The sequence below is a fragment of the Pseudophryne corroboree genome, chromosome 2 (assembly GCF_028390025.1).
Source record: "Pseudophryne corroboree isolate aPseCor3 chromosome 2, aPseCor3.hap2, whole genome shotgun sequence".
Lineage (NCBI taxonomy): Eukaryota > Metazoa > Chordata > Amphibia > Anura > Myobatrachidae > Pseudophryne > Pseudophryne corroboree.
The window spans coordinates 123,297,481-123,316,524 of NC_086445.1; the positions used below are offsets into that span (position 1 = coordinate 123,297,481).

At 44.0% G+C, this 19,044-nt stretch overlaps 1 protein-coding gene across 1 annotated transcript in view; it reads left to right on the forward strand.

The window, feature by feature from the left end:
• The window catches only part of TNFRSF19 (TNF receptor superfamily member 19), a 141,971-nt gene that overhangs the window by 106,901 nt on the left and 16,026 nt on the right, over positions 1 to 19,044 (forward strand). The window contains exon 6 of the mRNA XM_063951676.1: positions 16,713 to 16,874. Coding sequence (XP_063807746.1) covers positions 16,713 to 16,874 — 162 coding nt within the window. The remainder of the gene's footprint in view (positions 1 to 16,712; positions 16,875 to 19,044) is intronic.

Sequence of the window (19,044 nt, forward strand, 5' to 3'; positions counted from 1 at the left end):
TGACAGTGTCTCCTGTGCCTGCCTTCTACATGACTAGTTCCTCAGCTTGTGCAGTCTCCTGTGTTAGGAAGCGCATTGCACTAGCTGCCTGGCCTGCCCACACTCAGTCTGATGCCGCTGAGAGGCTATGGGCCGCCGCCTCGCTAACCGTTATTTAGCTTTACCATTAGGGAGAACCCGTAATAAAACAAGGCTGGGTATTAACATATACACAAACCAATAAGAAGGCCCTTATCCTTTCCATCGTATTATTTTTGCGTTGCGATTGGAAATGAATAGGATTGCATATACAGTATAGTGAAATGACTCCACACACCCACACTGGGATCTCCATTGTACACAACTGCTGTACAAAAGCATCATGCGGGTTCGTGCAATTATGCTGTGAATTGTATGGAGCGGATTGTATCGTGTGTGGGGGCTGTGCTCTGTGCTGAAAGGATGTTCCATGAGTTTCATGGTGCCTCCGTGACCTGTTCAGCTGTGTGTGTTTATATAATTACAAAAGGCATAAATGTAATGTCAAGTCAAACAATGTGTGTGCCAAGCATTCATAGCTTGCTAGTAGGAAGGGGAGCCAGAGCTGGGTGTTTTTTTGTATTTAATCTTGTGCTGGTACATACTGGAGCTTCATTTCCCGTCTTTCAGATGACCGAGCGACACCTTAGAGGAATTTGAAAATAAACCATTGATTAGTGACTGTCCTTGTTCAGTCTGGAGTATAAAGTATAAGCCCCAGACATACACTGCTTGGGTTGGGCCAGTGATGTGGTCGCAGGTCTGTTACAAGGTCACTTTTATACTGATTTAGGGGTTAATCAGAGTTGTTAGCAATTGGGCAAAACCATGTTGCACTGTAGGTGGGGCAGATGTAACATGTGCAGAGCGAGTTAGATTTGGGTGGGGTGTGTTCAAACTGAAATCTAAATTGCAGTGTAGAAATAAAGCAGCCAGTATTTACCCTGCACAGAAACAATATAACCCACCCAAATCTAACTCTTTCTGCACATGTTACATCTGCCCCACCTGCAGTGCAACATGGTTTTGCCCAGTTGCTAACATTATTGGTTTAATCTGATAAGAGATACAAGGACATGGCAGGCCCTATAGGAATTGAGCGGTTTGTCCAAGAGACTAATTGTCTTCTACAGACATTAGCCAACCAAATGGTTCCCTATGCCTAATCGGACACTGTCAGTTTGGGGCAGCACCATTAGAATAGTTGTTAACATTACTGCTGTGAGTTCAATAGTGGCTAGCATTACTGCCAGGAGTTCAATTCCCAAGCAAGGCACTTTCTGTGTGTAGTTTTTTTGTTCTTCTCTTGCATGCATGTGTGTCCTGTTCCTACAGTTTCCTCCGACGTTCCAAAAAACATATTAGTAAATTAATTGGCTTCTGACAAAGAGACAAAAAATGAACCCTAGTGTGTATGCGAGTCCCTGTGATGGGGAATATGGATTATATGCTCCACTGGGGCGGGAACTGATGGCTATGACCAAATATACTCTGGAAAGCGCTGCATAAATAACAGTTAATAAATATAGTGTAAAGCAGCGATCGTCAACAATTTTGTGGTCTTTATTTTTCAAATTAATTGAAAAAGAAATTATTTTCTTTTATTGAGAATTGAGAGCGAAACGTTTTAGCACTAGATTATTAAAACAAATTTCGTAAATGGGAAAGCTGGATTTATAGAGACTTTGGGGGAACCCCGTTAAATTTGTTGTGATCTTTTTCACACTTTAGCTTCAGGCTATTCAATTACAGCCTTGGGTTTTTGGGTTTGTTTTTTTTGTGCCTGTTAAATTTATTTTTTCGCACGTTAACACACAGAATCGACGTAATGCCCATGTCGACCTTCAGTGGTGACCTAATGACTGTCGACCTAAGTTGAGTCGACCCAACGACCCATACCCTCGTTTAAAGACTTTCCGTGCCCAAAAAAAATTATGTTTGTGTAGAATACAATTTTACACGTAATTTTTTTTTTTTTTTTGGTGACATTCAAATCTTTTAAATGTAAAATACCAATAAAGGTTCCTAAAGTGTTGCAGCTATTGCCTCTTGGGCAATTCTTGTTTGTAAATTATTTGATTGCCGACAGCTTGAGATATGGGCCGAGCCGCAAATGTTGTGTGAATTATTACCAGTTATTTATATAGCGCACACATATTCCGTTGCGCTTTACAGAGAATATTTGGCCTTTCCTATCAATCCCTGCCCCAGTGGGTCTTATAATCTATATTCCCTACCACATGCACAAACATTCACACTAGGGTTAATTTTGTTGGGAGCCAATTAACCTACCAGTATATTTTTGGATTGTGGGAGGAAACCGGAGTACCCGGAGGAAACCCACACAAGTACGGGGAGAATATACAAACTCCACACAGAGCCATGATGGGAATGGAACCCATGACCTCAGTGCTGTGAGGCAATAATGCTAACCATTACACCATCCATACTGCCCAGAATGTCCTGCCAACAGAGGAATACTTGCATCCCTCTCTACACACAGTCTTCATAGATTATCAAGATCAAGTGGAGGTGTTGTCAGTAGCAACCAATCAGATTCTAGCTGACATATATCTAGAACAGTCTAAAAAAGTATACCTATAATCTGATTGGTTACTGTAAGATAAATTTCTACTTGTCCTTTTTAGAAGATTTGGTAAATCTTCCTCCTTAATATTTTTACACGGGCATGGCCACACCCCCATGCTTGGACCCACCCCTTCTTGTAACTGGTCCCGCCAGATGTCTCAGCACATACAGTATCGTGTTGTGCGCCGTAGACCTCCCTGAAATAATACAGCGGATTAGTAATAGTGCCCCCTACATTCTTACTCCTCGCTGCCACCCACCCTTCTTCCATACATTCCATGGCTCTCTCCAATGAGAGAATATGTTGATAAATATTGATGTGTGTATAAATGTTCTATGACACATTCCTGCATTTCAGCTTTATCCTATGAAAGTGATGGCATTTATGAATCAGATCTATTTAATGCAACTGCAAAGCTAAAAGCAAATGTACCTTGTAGATGACTATTTCTATGCAGATATGTAATTGCGCAATGACCGCTTGCTGTAAAAGCTCCAGAGAACATTTTGGAGACTGAACAGAGCAATTGGAGCCTGTGCCCTTCCGATTGTGATCTTTGTTCTAACTCCCAGCTGGCAGCCTCGTCCTCTAATCCTTGTGGAAACTTACATCTCAAACACAAAAGCTATTTCATGGCTTATCCTACGGCACACATGCTGCGGGGAGGACATAGAACAGGGCTGTTTTATTACAACCTCTACAGCAGCGCTTCTTTTTTTTTTTTTTTATTGCAATAATTCATATTGTAACCATTCACATAGGAAGCTGACCTTTTCCTTTGTGACTGCAATGCCTTTGTATATGTGGGTCTGTGCCATTTGTGTGTCAGATAGATAGAAGAGGGAGACCGGCGCTTATTCTCAGCTGTTGTTCCAGTAGCTGTGAGAGAACCAAACTGCGTCAATAGTAACATTGGTTATTACATTATTCCTAGCTAGGCAGATGTCTAATGGAGGGGACGTACCGGGTAGATTTATGGAAAGGCAAAAGCTCCATCTCGGTGAAAACGTCACCCCATCAATCAATGGGTAAGAATTGCTGGATCTTGATGACTACAGCTTCCCCATGCAAATCAATGTAATGACCGAAGAAAATGAATGAATTAAATGTGCTCTATTATTTTAAGAAAATAAAAAATGTGTATGTATATATATATATATATATATATATATATATATAGTATTTTATTTTTTATTTACATTTTTTTTTTTTTTTTACGTATTTCCATTTACTAAGTCAGCTACATCACGGAAGTGTGGCCCGTTATTCATTGGACATTCAATATTTACCTGTTGTTTTTTTCTGACCTTTAAAAAACCTATTAGCAGCTTCCACTGCACGTGTGTTGAGGTTTACACATGCCCAGATCCCCTGAGCTCTATCCGGCATTACCCTCATCTCTTTGCGCCTGAAATGACAATCCGTAGCTAACGTGGCAGTATTTTAATTGATTTATAGCATTCAGTGATTTGGAATTGGCCTTATTGCTGGATTATAATAGATCACTCCATCACCGCTGGCTGTATTCATGGCAGACCTTGATAAATCTGGGCCATAGTTTCTCAATGTTAAACTAGCTGTTGATCCTCTGATGTCAGAAGAATGTAATGTCACACATGCAGGCTCTAAAATAACTTTACCAAAGAGCAAAGTCACTGGCCTGGTAATGTTAGTGGACCCTTGTTTGCGTGGTATACACCTTGAACAATGATTAGGATGAAACTGTAATATGTGCTATCCGGAATCAATATTTGAGGAAACTGAAGCCTTATCTAGAGTATATAACCCAGCTATACCATTCACCCACTTTTGACCTTATTATAAATCACTAATCTTGAATCAACAACCGGTAATCTTCGCCTATTGTGTATTACTTACTGATTAAACCAATATTTCTGCGCCGTATGTCAGGTTATGTAATAAAATGTATGATTATGTCTGTTTATTGAGCAGTAACTGGACGGCACACAGGTTACGTGCACATTGGCATACCTCTATAAAAGCATTCACCCCCTCTGGCGTTTTCACATGCAATCTTCTTAGGTCATAGAGGGTCTCATTCAGATTTGTACGCAAACCTGATGGTTTGTGTACAAATACAATTATTTGGAGTCTGCCCGGACGCGAGACCCATTCTGCTCATGTGCTGAATGGGTCTTGTGATATTGCATGCAACCCCTGTCAGCCTCAGCATGATTGACAGATTGTAAGCTTAGCGAGCAGGGCCTTCCTACCTCTATGTCTGTCTGTTTTTACCCAGTTTTGTTCTATTACTGTTGTTCTAATTGTAGAGCACAACGGAATATGCTACGCTATATAAGAAACTTAATAAATAAATAATGCTGTAGCGTTTGGGAGGCGGAGAGGGGGCCGCAACTGGCGTGCTTCTTCAAAATGGGGGTGTCTGGTTACGCAGACTTACGGGACCTGGGTGTCCGGATCAGGCTGCCTGCCTGAGTAAGCATCAGCTGACGCAGGCTGGCCGGTGCTTAAAAACATTGTGGATCACAACCGATGGTCCCGATGGTGATCCGGGGCTGTGTCCGCAGACGCAGCACCCGGATCTCGCAGATGCATGCAGGAGGCGTCTATCTCTGACAGGCGCCTCCTGCGACATTAGAATTTGATGTACACTGAATTGCACATGGCTACCCTGCATCTCTGCAATTCCTTACAAATATGAATCAGGATGGATTTGTTTTGGAATACAATATAGGCCCTCATTCCAAGTTGTTCGCTCGCTAGCTGCTTTTAGCAGCATTGCAAACGCTAAGCCGCCGCCCTCTGGGAGTGTATCTTAGCATAGCAGAATAGCGAACGAAAGATTAGCAGAACTGCTACAAAATAATTCTTTGCAGTTTCTAAGTAGCTCCAGACCTACTCACAGATTGCGATCACCTCAGTCCGTTTAGTTCCTGGTTTGACGTCAGAAACACGCCCTGCGTTCGGCCAGCCAGCCACCCCGTTTCTCCAGACACTCCCGCGTTTTTTCGCACACTCCCGGAAAACGCTCAGTTACCTCCCAGAAACGCCCCTTTCCTGTCAATCATTTACCGATCAGCAGAGCGACTGAAAAGCGCCGCAGAATCCACAGCAAATCTGCAAAGTTTTTAGTTAAATAAGTAAGCTTTGCGCATGCGCAATTAGCAACAAATCGCAGCATAGCGAAAATCGGCAACGAGCGAACAACTCGGAATGACCACTCATACTCCCTTGTACATATATTGGGAGTATTTTTCTGATTTATGGAAAAAACAAATAATTGCTTACATGTGTCTTTGGATGTGGTATATTATGTATACAGTCATAATGTCAACATGAGAATCTCGACACAGTCATATTGTCGACATTTACTATGTCCATATCCATTATGTAGACCGTTATGAAATCTTGATGTGTTAAAAAAAAAAACAACAACAATTAACCCGTGTGTGTGTGTATATGTAGGGAATATAGGCTGTAAACTTCTCTGAGGAAGGGACTGGTATGAACGGCTAATCTTCCCTGTAGCAATATGTGTGTGCTTTATAAATATCACTGAGTTTTTACAGATGCAGGGAGGTAATAAATCCAGTTGGATGTATGGACTTTGGGCCTAATTCAGACTGGATAGCGGCAGCGATCGCAGGCTGAAGCCCTTTGCAGAGTGCGCACGCACCCCGGGAGCCCAGTGAGATGCTAACAGCACCTCAGGCTGCAAACGCCTCTGCCTGATTGACAGGCAGAAGCGGGGCGGGAGAGGGCGTGCCAACGGCGTTAGAACGCTGTTGGCAGGGCGCGATCTGGACAACGCAGTCGTGTCCAGACCGTTGCAGTGGCGTGGCACGTCTGTATAGCAGTCTTTCCACATGTAGCAGGAGCCTCATATTGGGGGATATTTGTTCCATCCATATGTATGTGGACTAATACTGCTACATCCTTGAATCTGCAGATTAATCCTGCTACATCCATACGTCTGTGGACTAATCCTGCTACATCCATGCGTCTGTGGTCTAATCCTGCTACATCCATACGTCTGTGGTCTAATCCTGCTACATCCATACGTCTGTGGTCTAATCCTGCTACATCCATATGTCTGTGGTCTAATCCTGCTACATCCATACGTCTGTGGTCTAATCCTGCTACATCCATATGTCTGTGGTCTAATCCTGCTACATCCATACGTCTGTGGTCTAATCCTGCTACATCCATACGTCTGTGGTCTAATCCTGCTACATCCATATGTCTGTGGTCTAATCCTGCTACATCCATACGTCTGTGGTCTAATCCTGCTACATCCATACGTCTGTGGTCTAATCCTGCTACATCCATATGTCTGTGGAATAATCCTGCTACATCCATATGTCTGTGGTCTAATCCTGCTACATCCATACGTCTGTGGTCTAATCCTGCTGCATCCATGCATCTATGGAATAATCCTGCTACATCCATACGTCTGTGGGCTAATCCTGCTACATCCATACGTCTGTGGTCTAATCCTGCTACATCCATATGTCTGTGGTCTAATCCTGCTGCATCCATGCGTCTGTGGGCTAATCCTACTACATCCATGCATCTGTGGTCTAATCCTGCTGCATCCATGCATCTGTGGAATAATCCTGCTACAACCATGCATCTGTGGAATAATCCTGCTGCATCCATGTGTCTGTGGAATAATCCTGCTACATCCATGCATCTGTGGAATAATCCTGCTGCATCCATGCATCTGTGGGCTAATCCTGCTACATCCATGCGTCTGTGGTCTAATCCTGCTGCATCCATGCATCTGTGGGCTAATCCTGCTACATCCATGCGTCTGTGGGCTAATCCTACTACATCCATGCGTCTGTGGTCTAATCCTGCTGCATCCATGCATCTGTGGGCTAATCCTGCTACATCCATGCGTCTGTGGGCTAATCCTGCTACATCCATGCATCTGTGGAATAATCCTGCTACAACCATGCATCTGTGGAATAATCCTGCTGCATCCATGTGTCTGTGGAATAATCCTGCTACATCCATGCATCTGTGGAATAATCCTGCTGCATCCATGCATCTGTGGACTAATCCTGCTACATCCATGTGTCTGTGGTCTAATCCTGCTGCATCCATGCATCTGTGGACTAATCCTGCTACATCCATGTGTCTGTGGAATAATCCTGCTACATCCATGTATCTGTGGAATAATCCTGCTACATCCATGTATCTGTGGAATAATCCTGCTGCATCCATGCATCTGTGGACTAATCCTGCTACATCCATGTGTCTGTGGACTAATCCTGCTACATCCATGCATCTGTGGACTAATCCTGCTACATCCATGTCTGTGGGCTAATCCTGCTACATCCATGCATCTGTGGGCTAATCCTGCTGCATCCATACGTCTGTGGAATAATCCTGCTGCATCCATGTGTCTGTGGGCTAATCCTGCTACATCCATGCATCTGTGGAATAATCCTGCTACATCCATGTGTCTGTGGAATAATCCTGCTACATCCATGCGTCTGTGGACTAATCCTGCTACATCCATGTGTCTGTGGAATAATCCTGCTACATCCATGCGTCTGTAGATTAATCCTGCTACATCCATGCGTCTGTAGATTAACCATACTTGCTGATTTTTTACCAGCTTCCCCCAGAGAAGTCCTACAGCATATAGTTTGTATTTTTGTACTACTTACAGTAACGCTCTCAAATACATGTAACAGTACAAGCCTTTTTACATTCTAGAAGTAGTTAACAAAATATACATTGTGCTAGAAAAGCAATGGTTGGAATATTGCCCATGGTGTATAAAATAGCAGCTACTATAGCTGTAAATTACTGTATAAGCTGCAGTACTGTTAGGGAACGCTTAAGATGGGTACACACTAGAGCTATGTCGGCACGAAATGCCATTTCGTATCGACATTTTGTCTACATTGCACAGTGCGTACGCATGATTGTGCACTCCCGCAAGCGTTGGACGCTTGGTTGTATGTGCTGCACATAAAACCAAGCATCGTCGCTAGCGTCCTGTATTATGCTAATGAAAGACGGAACATGTTTGTTCTGACCTTCATTAGCATTACCCCAGTGTGTACACACAATCTAGGGCTGACGGGGATTCGTTCCGACATCCGTACGAATCTCCGTCGCTCTAGTGTGTACCCACCTTTACATGTGACATTCCTGATTCCAGGAGCATTGTATACCACCGTCTGCTCTTGGCTAGTAGGGAATGCTGGAACTTATAGTCCCACAACAGCTGCAGGTAGCCACAGGTTGCCCAGCTTTTGCATATACAACATAAGACAGCAGCGTGTCTATCTAAAAAGGATTAAGAAAGATAAATTACATTTTTATTTTTTTAAATATTCTATTTACTGTGCGATAAGAACTCCAGAATCAACCAGACAAGAGTGTTCCTAGAAGTCTGTCTTAGGTTTCCCTTCCACATTCTGTGGGCAGACTTAGATTGATGGATTGCAATGTCTGTCTCTTGACAGGACGCTGAGAGAAGAGCATATCTTAATAAGGACACTTGTTGCTCTTCTTACATGACAAAAGAAATGACAACCACTCACTCACTTTATAACTTAAACATCTCACAACCTTTAACACATTACAGTCATAACTTCGATAAGTCACTCTTTGTTCTTTTCTGTTTAATGATTGCTATTTTAGGCAAACTATTTGTGGTATTTCTTGCACTACTGTCTGCAGTGCGGAAAGAAGGTCGCTGGTTACTTAAAGGTTTATTCAACTTCCTAGCAAGTAGTCGTTGAGCGCCGTCAAGTCGATGGTAACCCTATGGATAGCTGTCCTGAACAAATTTCGGTCTTCAGTCAAGCGGCTCAGTGTTGATAGTTTGGTGTCCATAGTTGTGATGCTGTCAAATCATGTCGCTGCTGGTCTTCCCCTTTTCGTAGGCCTTTAATGTTTCCAAGCATAGGGGTATATTCAATAAGAGTCTGGTCCATTCTGAAATGCAGTTGTCGGAATGGACCCGACAACCCCTATTCAAAGAGCGGCCAAATCTGACTGTCGGACTGTTATTTACTGCTGTAATGTTAGCGGAGTTGCAGTGGATGGTGAGAGCTGTAGTATATTGCTGCAATCACACCGTTATGGTGTTGCTGCAGGCAGCTAGCCGTCATTAATAATGCCATATTTGAAAAGCTAAAAAGCAGTACAAAAATACTAATTGGATTCATGAAAGATGCTATAAAGAGTATTTCTAGAGTGACGACCATTAAACAAAAATTGACACACTGGTTCCATATGTGGAAATGTTGAGCCTTTACTACAGAGCAGATATTATTTAAAATGGACTTGACCCGTTTTAAGTTCCCGGTTTTCATTTTCCAATGTCTAATGTAAATACTGAAGACTAGATAAAAATATTTTTGCTGCAGGATTTGATATGTCTTCATAATTGGGAGTTTACCAATTAATTATAGCCTTATTTTCCCCCAAAGTGCATCTGCCAATTGTACGCTGCCCCACACTTCACTAGTACTGCGATCGCAGGTACAAGGATAGGGCATGTGGAATAGCCAGTGCAGTTACCTAACCGTGTTCCCTGGTCATTGGAGTTGCTTGTTGGTTGTCTGATGCATCTTGGTCGTTGCATCTTTTCTCATTGTTCAGTCTTTGGACTTTTTGCTTAGTTGCTTCCTCCTTTCTTTCTCTCCTTCCTCTGTTGTCTCTGCTGTCCATCTCCTCTCAGCTCAGTTTATCTAAACTGGGCTTAGCAGGATATAGAGGGGGAGGAGCCAGCTACACTTCCTGAAAAAATTTAAGTGTCAGGCTCCTATTATCTACTCATCTATACTCCATTGTCTATATGCTCCAGTGTCCCCTATGGAATCGGAGAAAGGGATTTATTGGTAAGTACCAAAATCCTATTTTCTCCCAAAGTGCATCTGCCAATAGTATTACTGTTTGAGAGTCTCTTGACAGTATAGTGGGTTTGAGAAAGGCAAGGATGGGATTGACATCATTGTAGATGCACTATGACCTCATTGTGGGTGTGGCCAGTACAGAAGGTCTAAAAATATGTCAGCAGGGTAGAGGAAAACCATTATAAATCCCTAATCTTGTTTATAGATTGTGCAGAGAGATAGTATAAAACGAATGTGATATAATCTGTACCCTATGCATCATACTGTACCGCCAGACATTTGAAAAAGGCAATTTTTTGGCCAGTATCGTCCATGACCCACCACCACAACTATAGGTTCTCAGCCTTACTTTCTGATGGACTCCGCACCTCTTAAGGTGTGAGAATTGAGAAAGTCCCACCAACCATGTATTTATTTACCTGTACTATATGTAACTGAGCAAGCCTACCATATTATCTGTGTATTTACAGAATAGTCCTGTAATATTACAACCGTGTCACCGTTTACTTGGGTGATGCAGCCGCAAAATGATTGACAGCAGCAGTCGTTAGGGGGGGGGGGGAGCGTTTCGGCGTTGCAGGCAAAACAGGGACGCGTCAGGATCGTTTTCGGGGCAGCTGCGTGATGTCACACACAGCCGCTCTGACCAAAGAAATGGCGGCGGACCACCTGCCAGCGCAGCCAGGGGTGGTGCCACACACAGGATGGGCGTGCCCCAGCATGTGAGTAGATGGATGCAGATCTTGCTGCGGGAAGCAAGACCTGCGTCATCTCTGTATAACCCCCTATGACGAGCTGGTGCCAGGAATTTATTCTTCTTTTTCTATGCAAAAACCACAGCGCAGAATATTACTTCTAAGAAAGCAAAAAAAATCTGTTTAAAAATTCATTCATGTGGAAAAACTGGCAAAAGCGTTTTGTAAATAAGTTTATGTACAGAAACCCCATCTTTCATGTTAGTCAGGCTTTGATTGTGACTCCGATCAAAACGAATTTCTGCCATTTCATACCTTTAAAATCTGTCCTGCGGCGCTCAGTGTTCCGACGTGGGATTTCAGATTAATTTGTTCTGGTCATTCAGTTAAAAAGCATGGAACATTAAGAATAAGTTCAGAGCGGGGTGCTTTACAGTGGTGAAGGAGGGCGCTTTTGTAGTCGACTCTCAGAGAACATTTTGATAATTGTGGTTTGACCATAAGCAGTTTGGAGTTTGGCCACCGTTGAAAATATGTATTTGGCTGCACATGGTCCGTCCTGTACGTGTCTCTCTCAGCAAAGCTACTTATTATGTGGTGAGCAAGAACTCTCTGTATTGTTGGAAAGATAATCTGACTGCAGATGCATAAATCAGGTTTGGATATATACAGGGCTTGACAAACATTGGTCACCATGGCGACTGCGATTTTAGTCATGGCGACTGATTTTACCTTGTCGGGGCTTGGGATGGTTGTATAAGTTAGGACTAGTCTCATGCAGATGTGCAGCTCTTTAACACTCACAGGATTTCACTTTCCACTTTTGCTGACAGAACGGTGGGCACATCACCTGTAGCTGATTAGTGGGTTCATGGTTAAGTCATAGTGGCCAGCCTGTGGATGCAGAGGGAGCGCCAGTAGCACCTGCCGGAGTGAGAAACACTGGAAAGGACTGAAGGTGCACCCACAACAAGCCGCAATCACGAGCATTATCTCAGCAAGTGGAAGCACAGTGAATTCTCTTTATTGGGTATATACACTTGGGGGTATATTTACTAAGCGGCGAGTTTTCAAATTCAAACCTCCCACCCACATTTTTGGCTGTTTTTGTAATGATATTAAATGCACAATACGGCTGATTTTGCATGTAATATTATTGTCCTTTTAAATCTGTTAGGCCAAACCGAACAAAATTAGGGATTTTGAAAACCCTCTCTTTTAAGAAGAGGGGGAAAAAAATCTGAAAATTGTAACCATTAAGAAAACTCTGTTTCCAATTAACAGGTGCACTATACTGTACAGTTGTATCATTCATCTGCTGCGCTATACAATTGTATCATTAATTCGCTGCGCTATACAATTGTATCATTAATCCGCTGTTGTGTCTGCCATCCGCTGCACTATACAGTAAGTTGTCTGCCATCCGCTGCACTATACAGTACAGTTGTCATCCATCCGCTGCGCTATACAGTACAGTTGTGTCTGCCATCCGCTGCACTATACAGTACAGTTGTCATCCATCTACTGTGCTATACAGTACAGTTGTGTCATCCATCCACTGCACTATACTGTACAGTTGTATCATTCATCTGCTGCGCTATACAGTACAGTTGTGTCATCCATCCACTGCACTATACTGTACAGTTGTATCATTCATCTGCTGCGCTATACAATTGTATCATTAATTCGCTGCGCTATACAATTGTATCATTAATTTGCTGCGCTATACAATTGTATCTAAAATCCGCTGTTGTGTCTGCCATCCGCTGCACTATACAGTACAGTTGTCATCCATCCGCAACACTATACAGTGGTGTCATCCATCCACTGTGCTATACAGTACAGTTGTGTCTGCCATCTGCTGTGCTATACAGTACAGTTGTGTCTGCCATCCGCTGCACTATACAGTGTTGTCATCCATCAGCTGCGCTATACAGTACAGTTGTCATCCATCCGCTACACTATACAGTGGTGTCATCCATCCACTGTGCTATACAGTACAGTTGTGTCTGCCATCTGCTGAGCTATACAGTACAGTTGTGTCTGCCATCTGCTGTCCTATACAGTACAGTTGTGTCATCCATCCACTGCACTATACTGTACAGTTGTATCATTCATCTGCTGTGCTATACAATTGTATCATTAATTCGCTGCGCTATACAATTGTATCATTAATTCGCTGCGCTATACAATTGTATCTAAAATCCGCTGTTGTGTCTGCCATCCGCTGCACTATACAGTACAGTTGTCATCCATCCGCAACACTATACAGGGGTGTCATCCATCCACTGTGCTATACAGTACAGTTGTGTCTGCCATCTGCTGTGCTATACAGTACAGTTGTCATCCATCCGCTACACTATACAGTGGTGTCATCCATCCACTGTGCTATACAGTACAGTTGTGTCTGCCATCCGCTGCACTATACAGTGTTGTCATCCATCTGCTGTGCTATACAGTACAGTTGTGTCATCCATCCACTGCACTATACAGTGGTGTCATCCATCTGCTGTGCTATACAGTACAGTTGTGTCTGCCATCCACTGCACTATACAGTGGTGTCATCCATCTGCTGTGCTATACAGTACAGTTGTGTCTGCCATCCACTGCACTATACAGTGGTGTCATCCATCTGCTGTGCTATACAGTGCAGTTGTGTCTGCCATCCACTGCACTATACAGTGGTGTCATCCATCTGCTGTGCTATACAGTACAGTTGTGTCTGCCATCCACTGCACTATACAGTGGTGTCATCCATCTGCTGTGCTATACAGTGCAGTTGTGTCTGCCATCCGCTGCACTATACAGTACAGTTGTGTCTGCCATCCGCTGCACTATGCAGTACAGTTGTGTCTGCCATCTGCTGTGCTGTGATTTCAGAGCTGGGGGCATTTCTTTACTTAGCAATTACACTTTATCCTAAAAAGTCTGTAGATCAGCTGCAGAGGGACAAGCTTTCTCATGGACACACACAGTACAAGTAGGTTAGTTCTTGACAGAAGTCTGTATTTCCTAAACAGATATTTTGGTTGGCGATGATGCTTTGAACTTTTTAAGTTGGCCCCTAGATTTTACAAAAATGTGTCGACCACTGAGTTTGCTGGATCAGTAATTATCCCACCTACTTCCACGGTTAGAAATCCTCAAAGAGTGACCTGTTGGGGGTACTTGAGGACTGTAGTTGGGAACTTTATATGTAGATGTGCTCTGTAGCTGAGTGCATGCCATTGGTCTTTATTATCATCTGTCCCACACAAACGGACACTGGCCACAACATTTTGACTTGAATTACAGGAAATCCAGTGTATGCAAGGCAAGTAGTTATCACGATCAGTGCTTTATCTTCACGATCTACAACTACGGTGCTCATGGATCAGTAGCTTTTCAAAGATGACCTGCATTCTAATCTAGTGGCCATTTAGTTACTTAAAAACGTAGTGCTTCTATTTTATTGCTGTTTTTTCCTCTCCCCCATATGATGGGTCATGTCCCCAAAGATAATTGTTTTGCAAGGAATATGCACAACCGCGGTATTCCAACCATTGTTTTGAGTTGGCCACTATGAAAAGTTAAGGCGAACTGGTGGTAGGACATTTGGACTATACCTCTTACACCACCCTTTATGTACAGATGTGTCCTCTTACATCATTGCTTCAATTGCGTCTAACAGCCCCTCTCTGCGCGCCAGGTTCCGTGAGACTGCTAGCATCGTGTGTCTGTCTTATCTTGTCAAAAATGCTCTTTTGTCACCATGTGACTAGGACGCACGAGGAGACTGTGACACTTGTATATCTGTGAGTCTCTGAATCTGTACACGAAGTGCTACAATATAGCGGCCGCAGCTTTTTCCCAATACATGTTCTGTTCTGCTCCATATACAGACTCCGTTACACACAATGGGGGTAATTCTGAGTTGATCGCAGCAGGAACTTTGTTAGCTGTTGGGCAAAACCATGGCCCTCATTCCGAGTTGTTCGCTCGTTATTTTCCTTCGCATCGGTGCGATTTTCCGCTAACTGCGCATGCGCAATGTTCACACTGCGGCTGCGCCAAGTAAAATTGCTAAGAAGTTTGGTATTTTACTCACGACATTACAAGGTTTTTTCTTTGTTCTGCTGATCGTAGTGTGATTGACAGGAAGTGGGTGTTTCTGGGCGGAAACTGGCCGTTTTATGGGAGTGTGTGAAAAAACGCCGCCGTTTCTGGGAAAAACGCGGGAGTGGCTGGAGAAACGGGGGAGTGTCTGGGCGAACGCTGGGTGTGTTTGTGACGTCAAACCAGGAACGACAAGCACTGAACTGATCGCACTGGAAGAGTAAGTCTCGAGCTACTCAGAAATGCAAAGAAAAATCTTTTCGCAATATTGCGAATACTTCGTTCGCAATTCTGCTAAGCTAAGATTCACTCCCAGAGGGCGGCGGCTTAGCGTGTGCACTGCTGCGAAAAGCGGCTAGCGAGCGAACAACTCGGAATGAGGGCCCATGTGCACTGCAGGGGAGGCAGATATAACATGTGCAGAGAGGGGTGGTATTCATGTGACCGCCGGTCAGCTGACCGACAGTCACATGACCTCCTCCGTGAGCCCGACGGCTCACTATCCCGATGGTCGGTATGCCGACCAACAGGGACTATTTCCACTCGTGGGTGTCCACGACACCCATAGAGTGGGAATAGAACCCGTGGCGACCGCCGGTCACCAGTACTACACCCGCAGAGAGAGATAGATTTGGGTGTGGTGAGTTCAATCTGCAATCTAAATTGCAGTGTAAAAATAAAGCAGCCAGTATTTACCCTGCACAGAAACAAAATAACCCACCCAAATCTATCTCTCTCTGCACATGTTATATCTGCCTCCCCTGCAGTGCACATGGTTTTGCCCAACTGCTAAAAAATTTCCTGCTGCGATCAACTTGGAATTACCCCCAATATACATGTGTCATATATCAGATTAATCAGCACAGTCTCCTCATACATCCTAGCTGCATTACATTGCGATCAAGATGCATTTTTTGGCAAAAAAGACGCCCAACATTAGCGAAGTTGCATGGGACCTGACCGCTCACTCACGCCAGGTATGTCGCGCTGCATGAGGTATTGAGGCAGGATGTGTGAGGACGTATCTGTAGCTTTATTGAGTTTCTGATTCCTCCCCACACACACACCTTCATGTAGCTGAATGATTTTTTGCTCCCACCTTTATTTTGCGTTATTGATTTTGTCGCACCCCCACCCCGCAACTTCCTTCTTACTACCTCTTGTTCTGAGCTTCCCGGCCTCCTTTTTTCTCTGTGGGAATGATGCGTAGTTTCACAATAGCTGGAGAGCCACAGGTTGGCCAAGCCTTCACTAGGGACTAGGAAGGTGACATGATAGGCGAATTGTGATGCCTCCATAATGCTACTGATTCTTACTGAATGATTAGTGGAAGGTAAGATTAGCTGCATGATCTAGTTACAGGCTGGATACGGATAAAAGATTAATGAATGGGACAAATTTTTATTTTTTTTCCTTTTCTGCTGCAACTTTATTTCTATTTCCTTCCAGGCAGCAAGGTGAATCTTGTGAAGATTGCTGCCACGGCATCGAGTCCCCGGGATACCGCTCTGGCTGCTGTTATATGTAGCGCTTTGTCCACCGTGCTCCTGGCCCTGCTAATCCTCTCTGTCATCTACTGCAAGAGACAATTCATGGAAAAGAAACCAAATTGTAAATATCACATCATTTGTGGCTCATTTCATCTGTTTTTGTTTCTGTTTTACAGTAGTGGTATTCTATTATATAATGTCATGTGCTCATTGTATTCTATTAGTTGTACAGAAATCACAGGGGCTGTTGGCAAATACGATCTTATTTCATCTCTCTGAGCAGTGAGCACCGCTAGTAACGCTCACTTGTGCACACTTGAGGCAGCCATGTTTTTGAACTGATCCAACCAAGGCTCTCACTAGCAGAAAGTGCCACAGTGTGTGGTAACACCCAGATCTCCAGCCTGCAGCTAACCTGATACATGGGGTTAGTTCAGTGCACTGTACTAGCGAATATCACAGTGTTAGGTTTCGCATATATATGCCTATTATGGTATATACAGTGTCCAAGATAGTACGTAGAGTGTATATTAAAACTAAATAGAAATGACACCTATACGGATTGGTCCTTCTGTAATGCTCCACTCTTGGCATGTATTAGTAGCAGTCTGCTGCATGCGTTTACTTCCCACTGAGGCAGGTACCATCCACTGCTGGCTACGAGCCCCCTTCCCCTCATAATGCCAGCCAGCCAGACACTCACCAGGCAAAGGGGTGATGCCTGGAGCAGCAGGTCCTAGCCTGGTGCAGTATCACTGAATCAAGTACACCTTGCCCTGACACCGTGACTTATCATATACCTAACGCGCACCTACACTGTGTCCCAAACAGCAGGTAGTTCCAATATGCAGACTTCCTTTCACAGCCGAGCCTTGGGTGGTGTAGCCAAGTAGTCTGTACTTATCCAGCAGTGCCCGGAGCTGTTATCTGGAAGAGCCGGTTCCTTGCAGTAGCCCACTGTCCCTTCGGGTTGTGGTCTTTGGGTCGACATGCACTAGGTCGACAGGGTGTCTAGGTCAACAGGTTCATTAGGTCGACACGTGCAAGGTCGACAGTTCAAAAGGTCAACATGAGTTTTTCACAATTTTTCTTCACTTTTTGATACTTTACGATCCACGTGAACTACTAATGGGAACGGTAATAGTGAGGCACCTTGCCCGAAGCATGGCGAGCAAAGCGCTAATTGGGGTTCCCCATCACCTTACGAAGAAAGCGACACCCAAAAAGTAAAAAAAAAACATGTCGACCTTGCACATGTTCTCCTTAACGACCCTGTCGACCCAGTGCGTGTCGACCTTTAGTGGTCAACCCAATGCATGTCGAACTAATGTGTGTCGACCCAACGACCCATACCTGTCCCTTCCCTGTGACTGCAGGGCTGTCCATGCTAGCCTTAGCCAGACATAATCTGGGCAGCTAGAAACCACTCTCAGGGCATGGAGCCTAAACGGTAGGTTTGTGCCCCAAGTGTGGGAGGTGGATGCATTGTAATTGTTATTAGAGATTAAAAACATAATGCTACAAATAAGAGTGTGTATAATAAAGGGTGTGATACAGAAGATAGACATTAAAAAGGTTGACAGGATCAAAAGGTCGACAGACAAAAAATGAGGGTGTTATTTTGTGTTTTTAAAAATATTTTACCAACATTTGTTGAAATGCGTCTCCTCGCGGGCTCTCTACGCTCGCAATGTTTCAGGGTCAGTGGCTCGCTCCGCTTACCACAAGGTTACTAATGATAATAGTTTGTGACATGGATAGTAAATGATGAAATGCGTCCCCTCGCGGGTTCTCTACGCTCGCAATGTTTCAGGGTCAAGTGGCTCGCTCCGCTCACCACAAGGTTACTAATGATAATAGTTTGTGACATGGATAGTAAATGATGAAATGCGTCCCCTCGCGGGCTCTCTACGCTCGCAATGTTTCAGGGTCAGTGGCTCGCTCCGCTCACCACAAGGTTACTAATGATAATAGTTTGTGACATGGATAGTAAATGATGAAATGCGTCCCCTCGCGGGCTCTCTACGCTCGCAATGTTTCAGGGTCAGTGGCTCGCTCCGCTCACCACAAGGTTACTAATGATAATAGTTTGTGACATGGATAGTAAATGATGAAATGCGTCCCCTCGCGGGTTCTCTACGCTCGCAATGTTTCAGGGTCAAGTGGCTCGCTCCGCTCACCACAAGGTTACTAATTATAATAGTTTGTGACATGGATAGTAAATGATGAAATGCGTCCCCTCGCGGGTTCTCTACGCTCGCAATGTTTCAGGGTCAAGTGGCTCGCTCCGC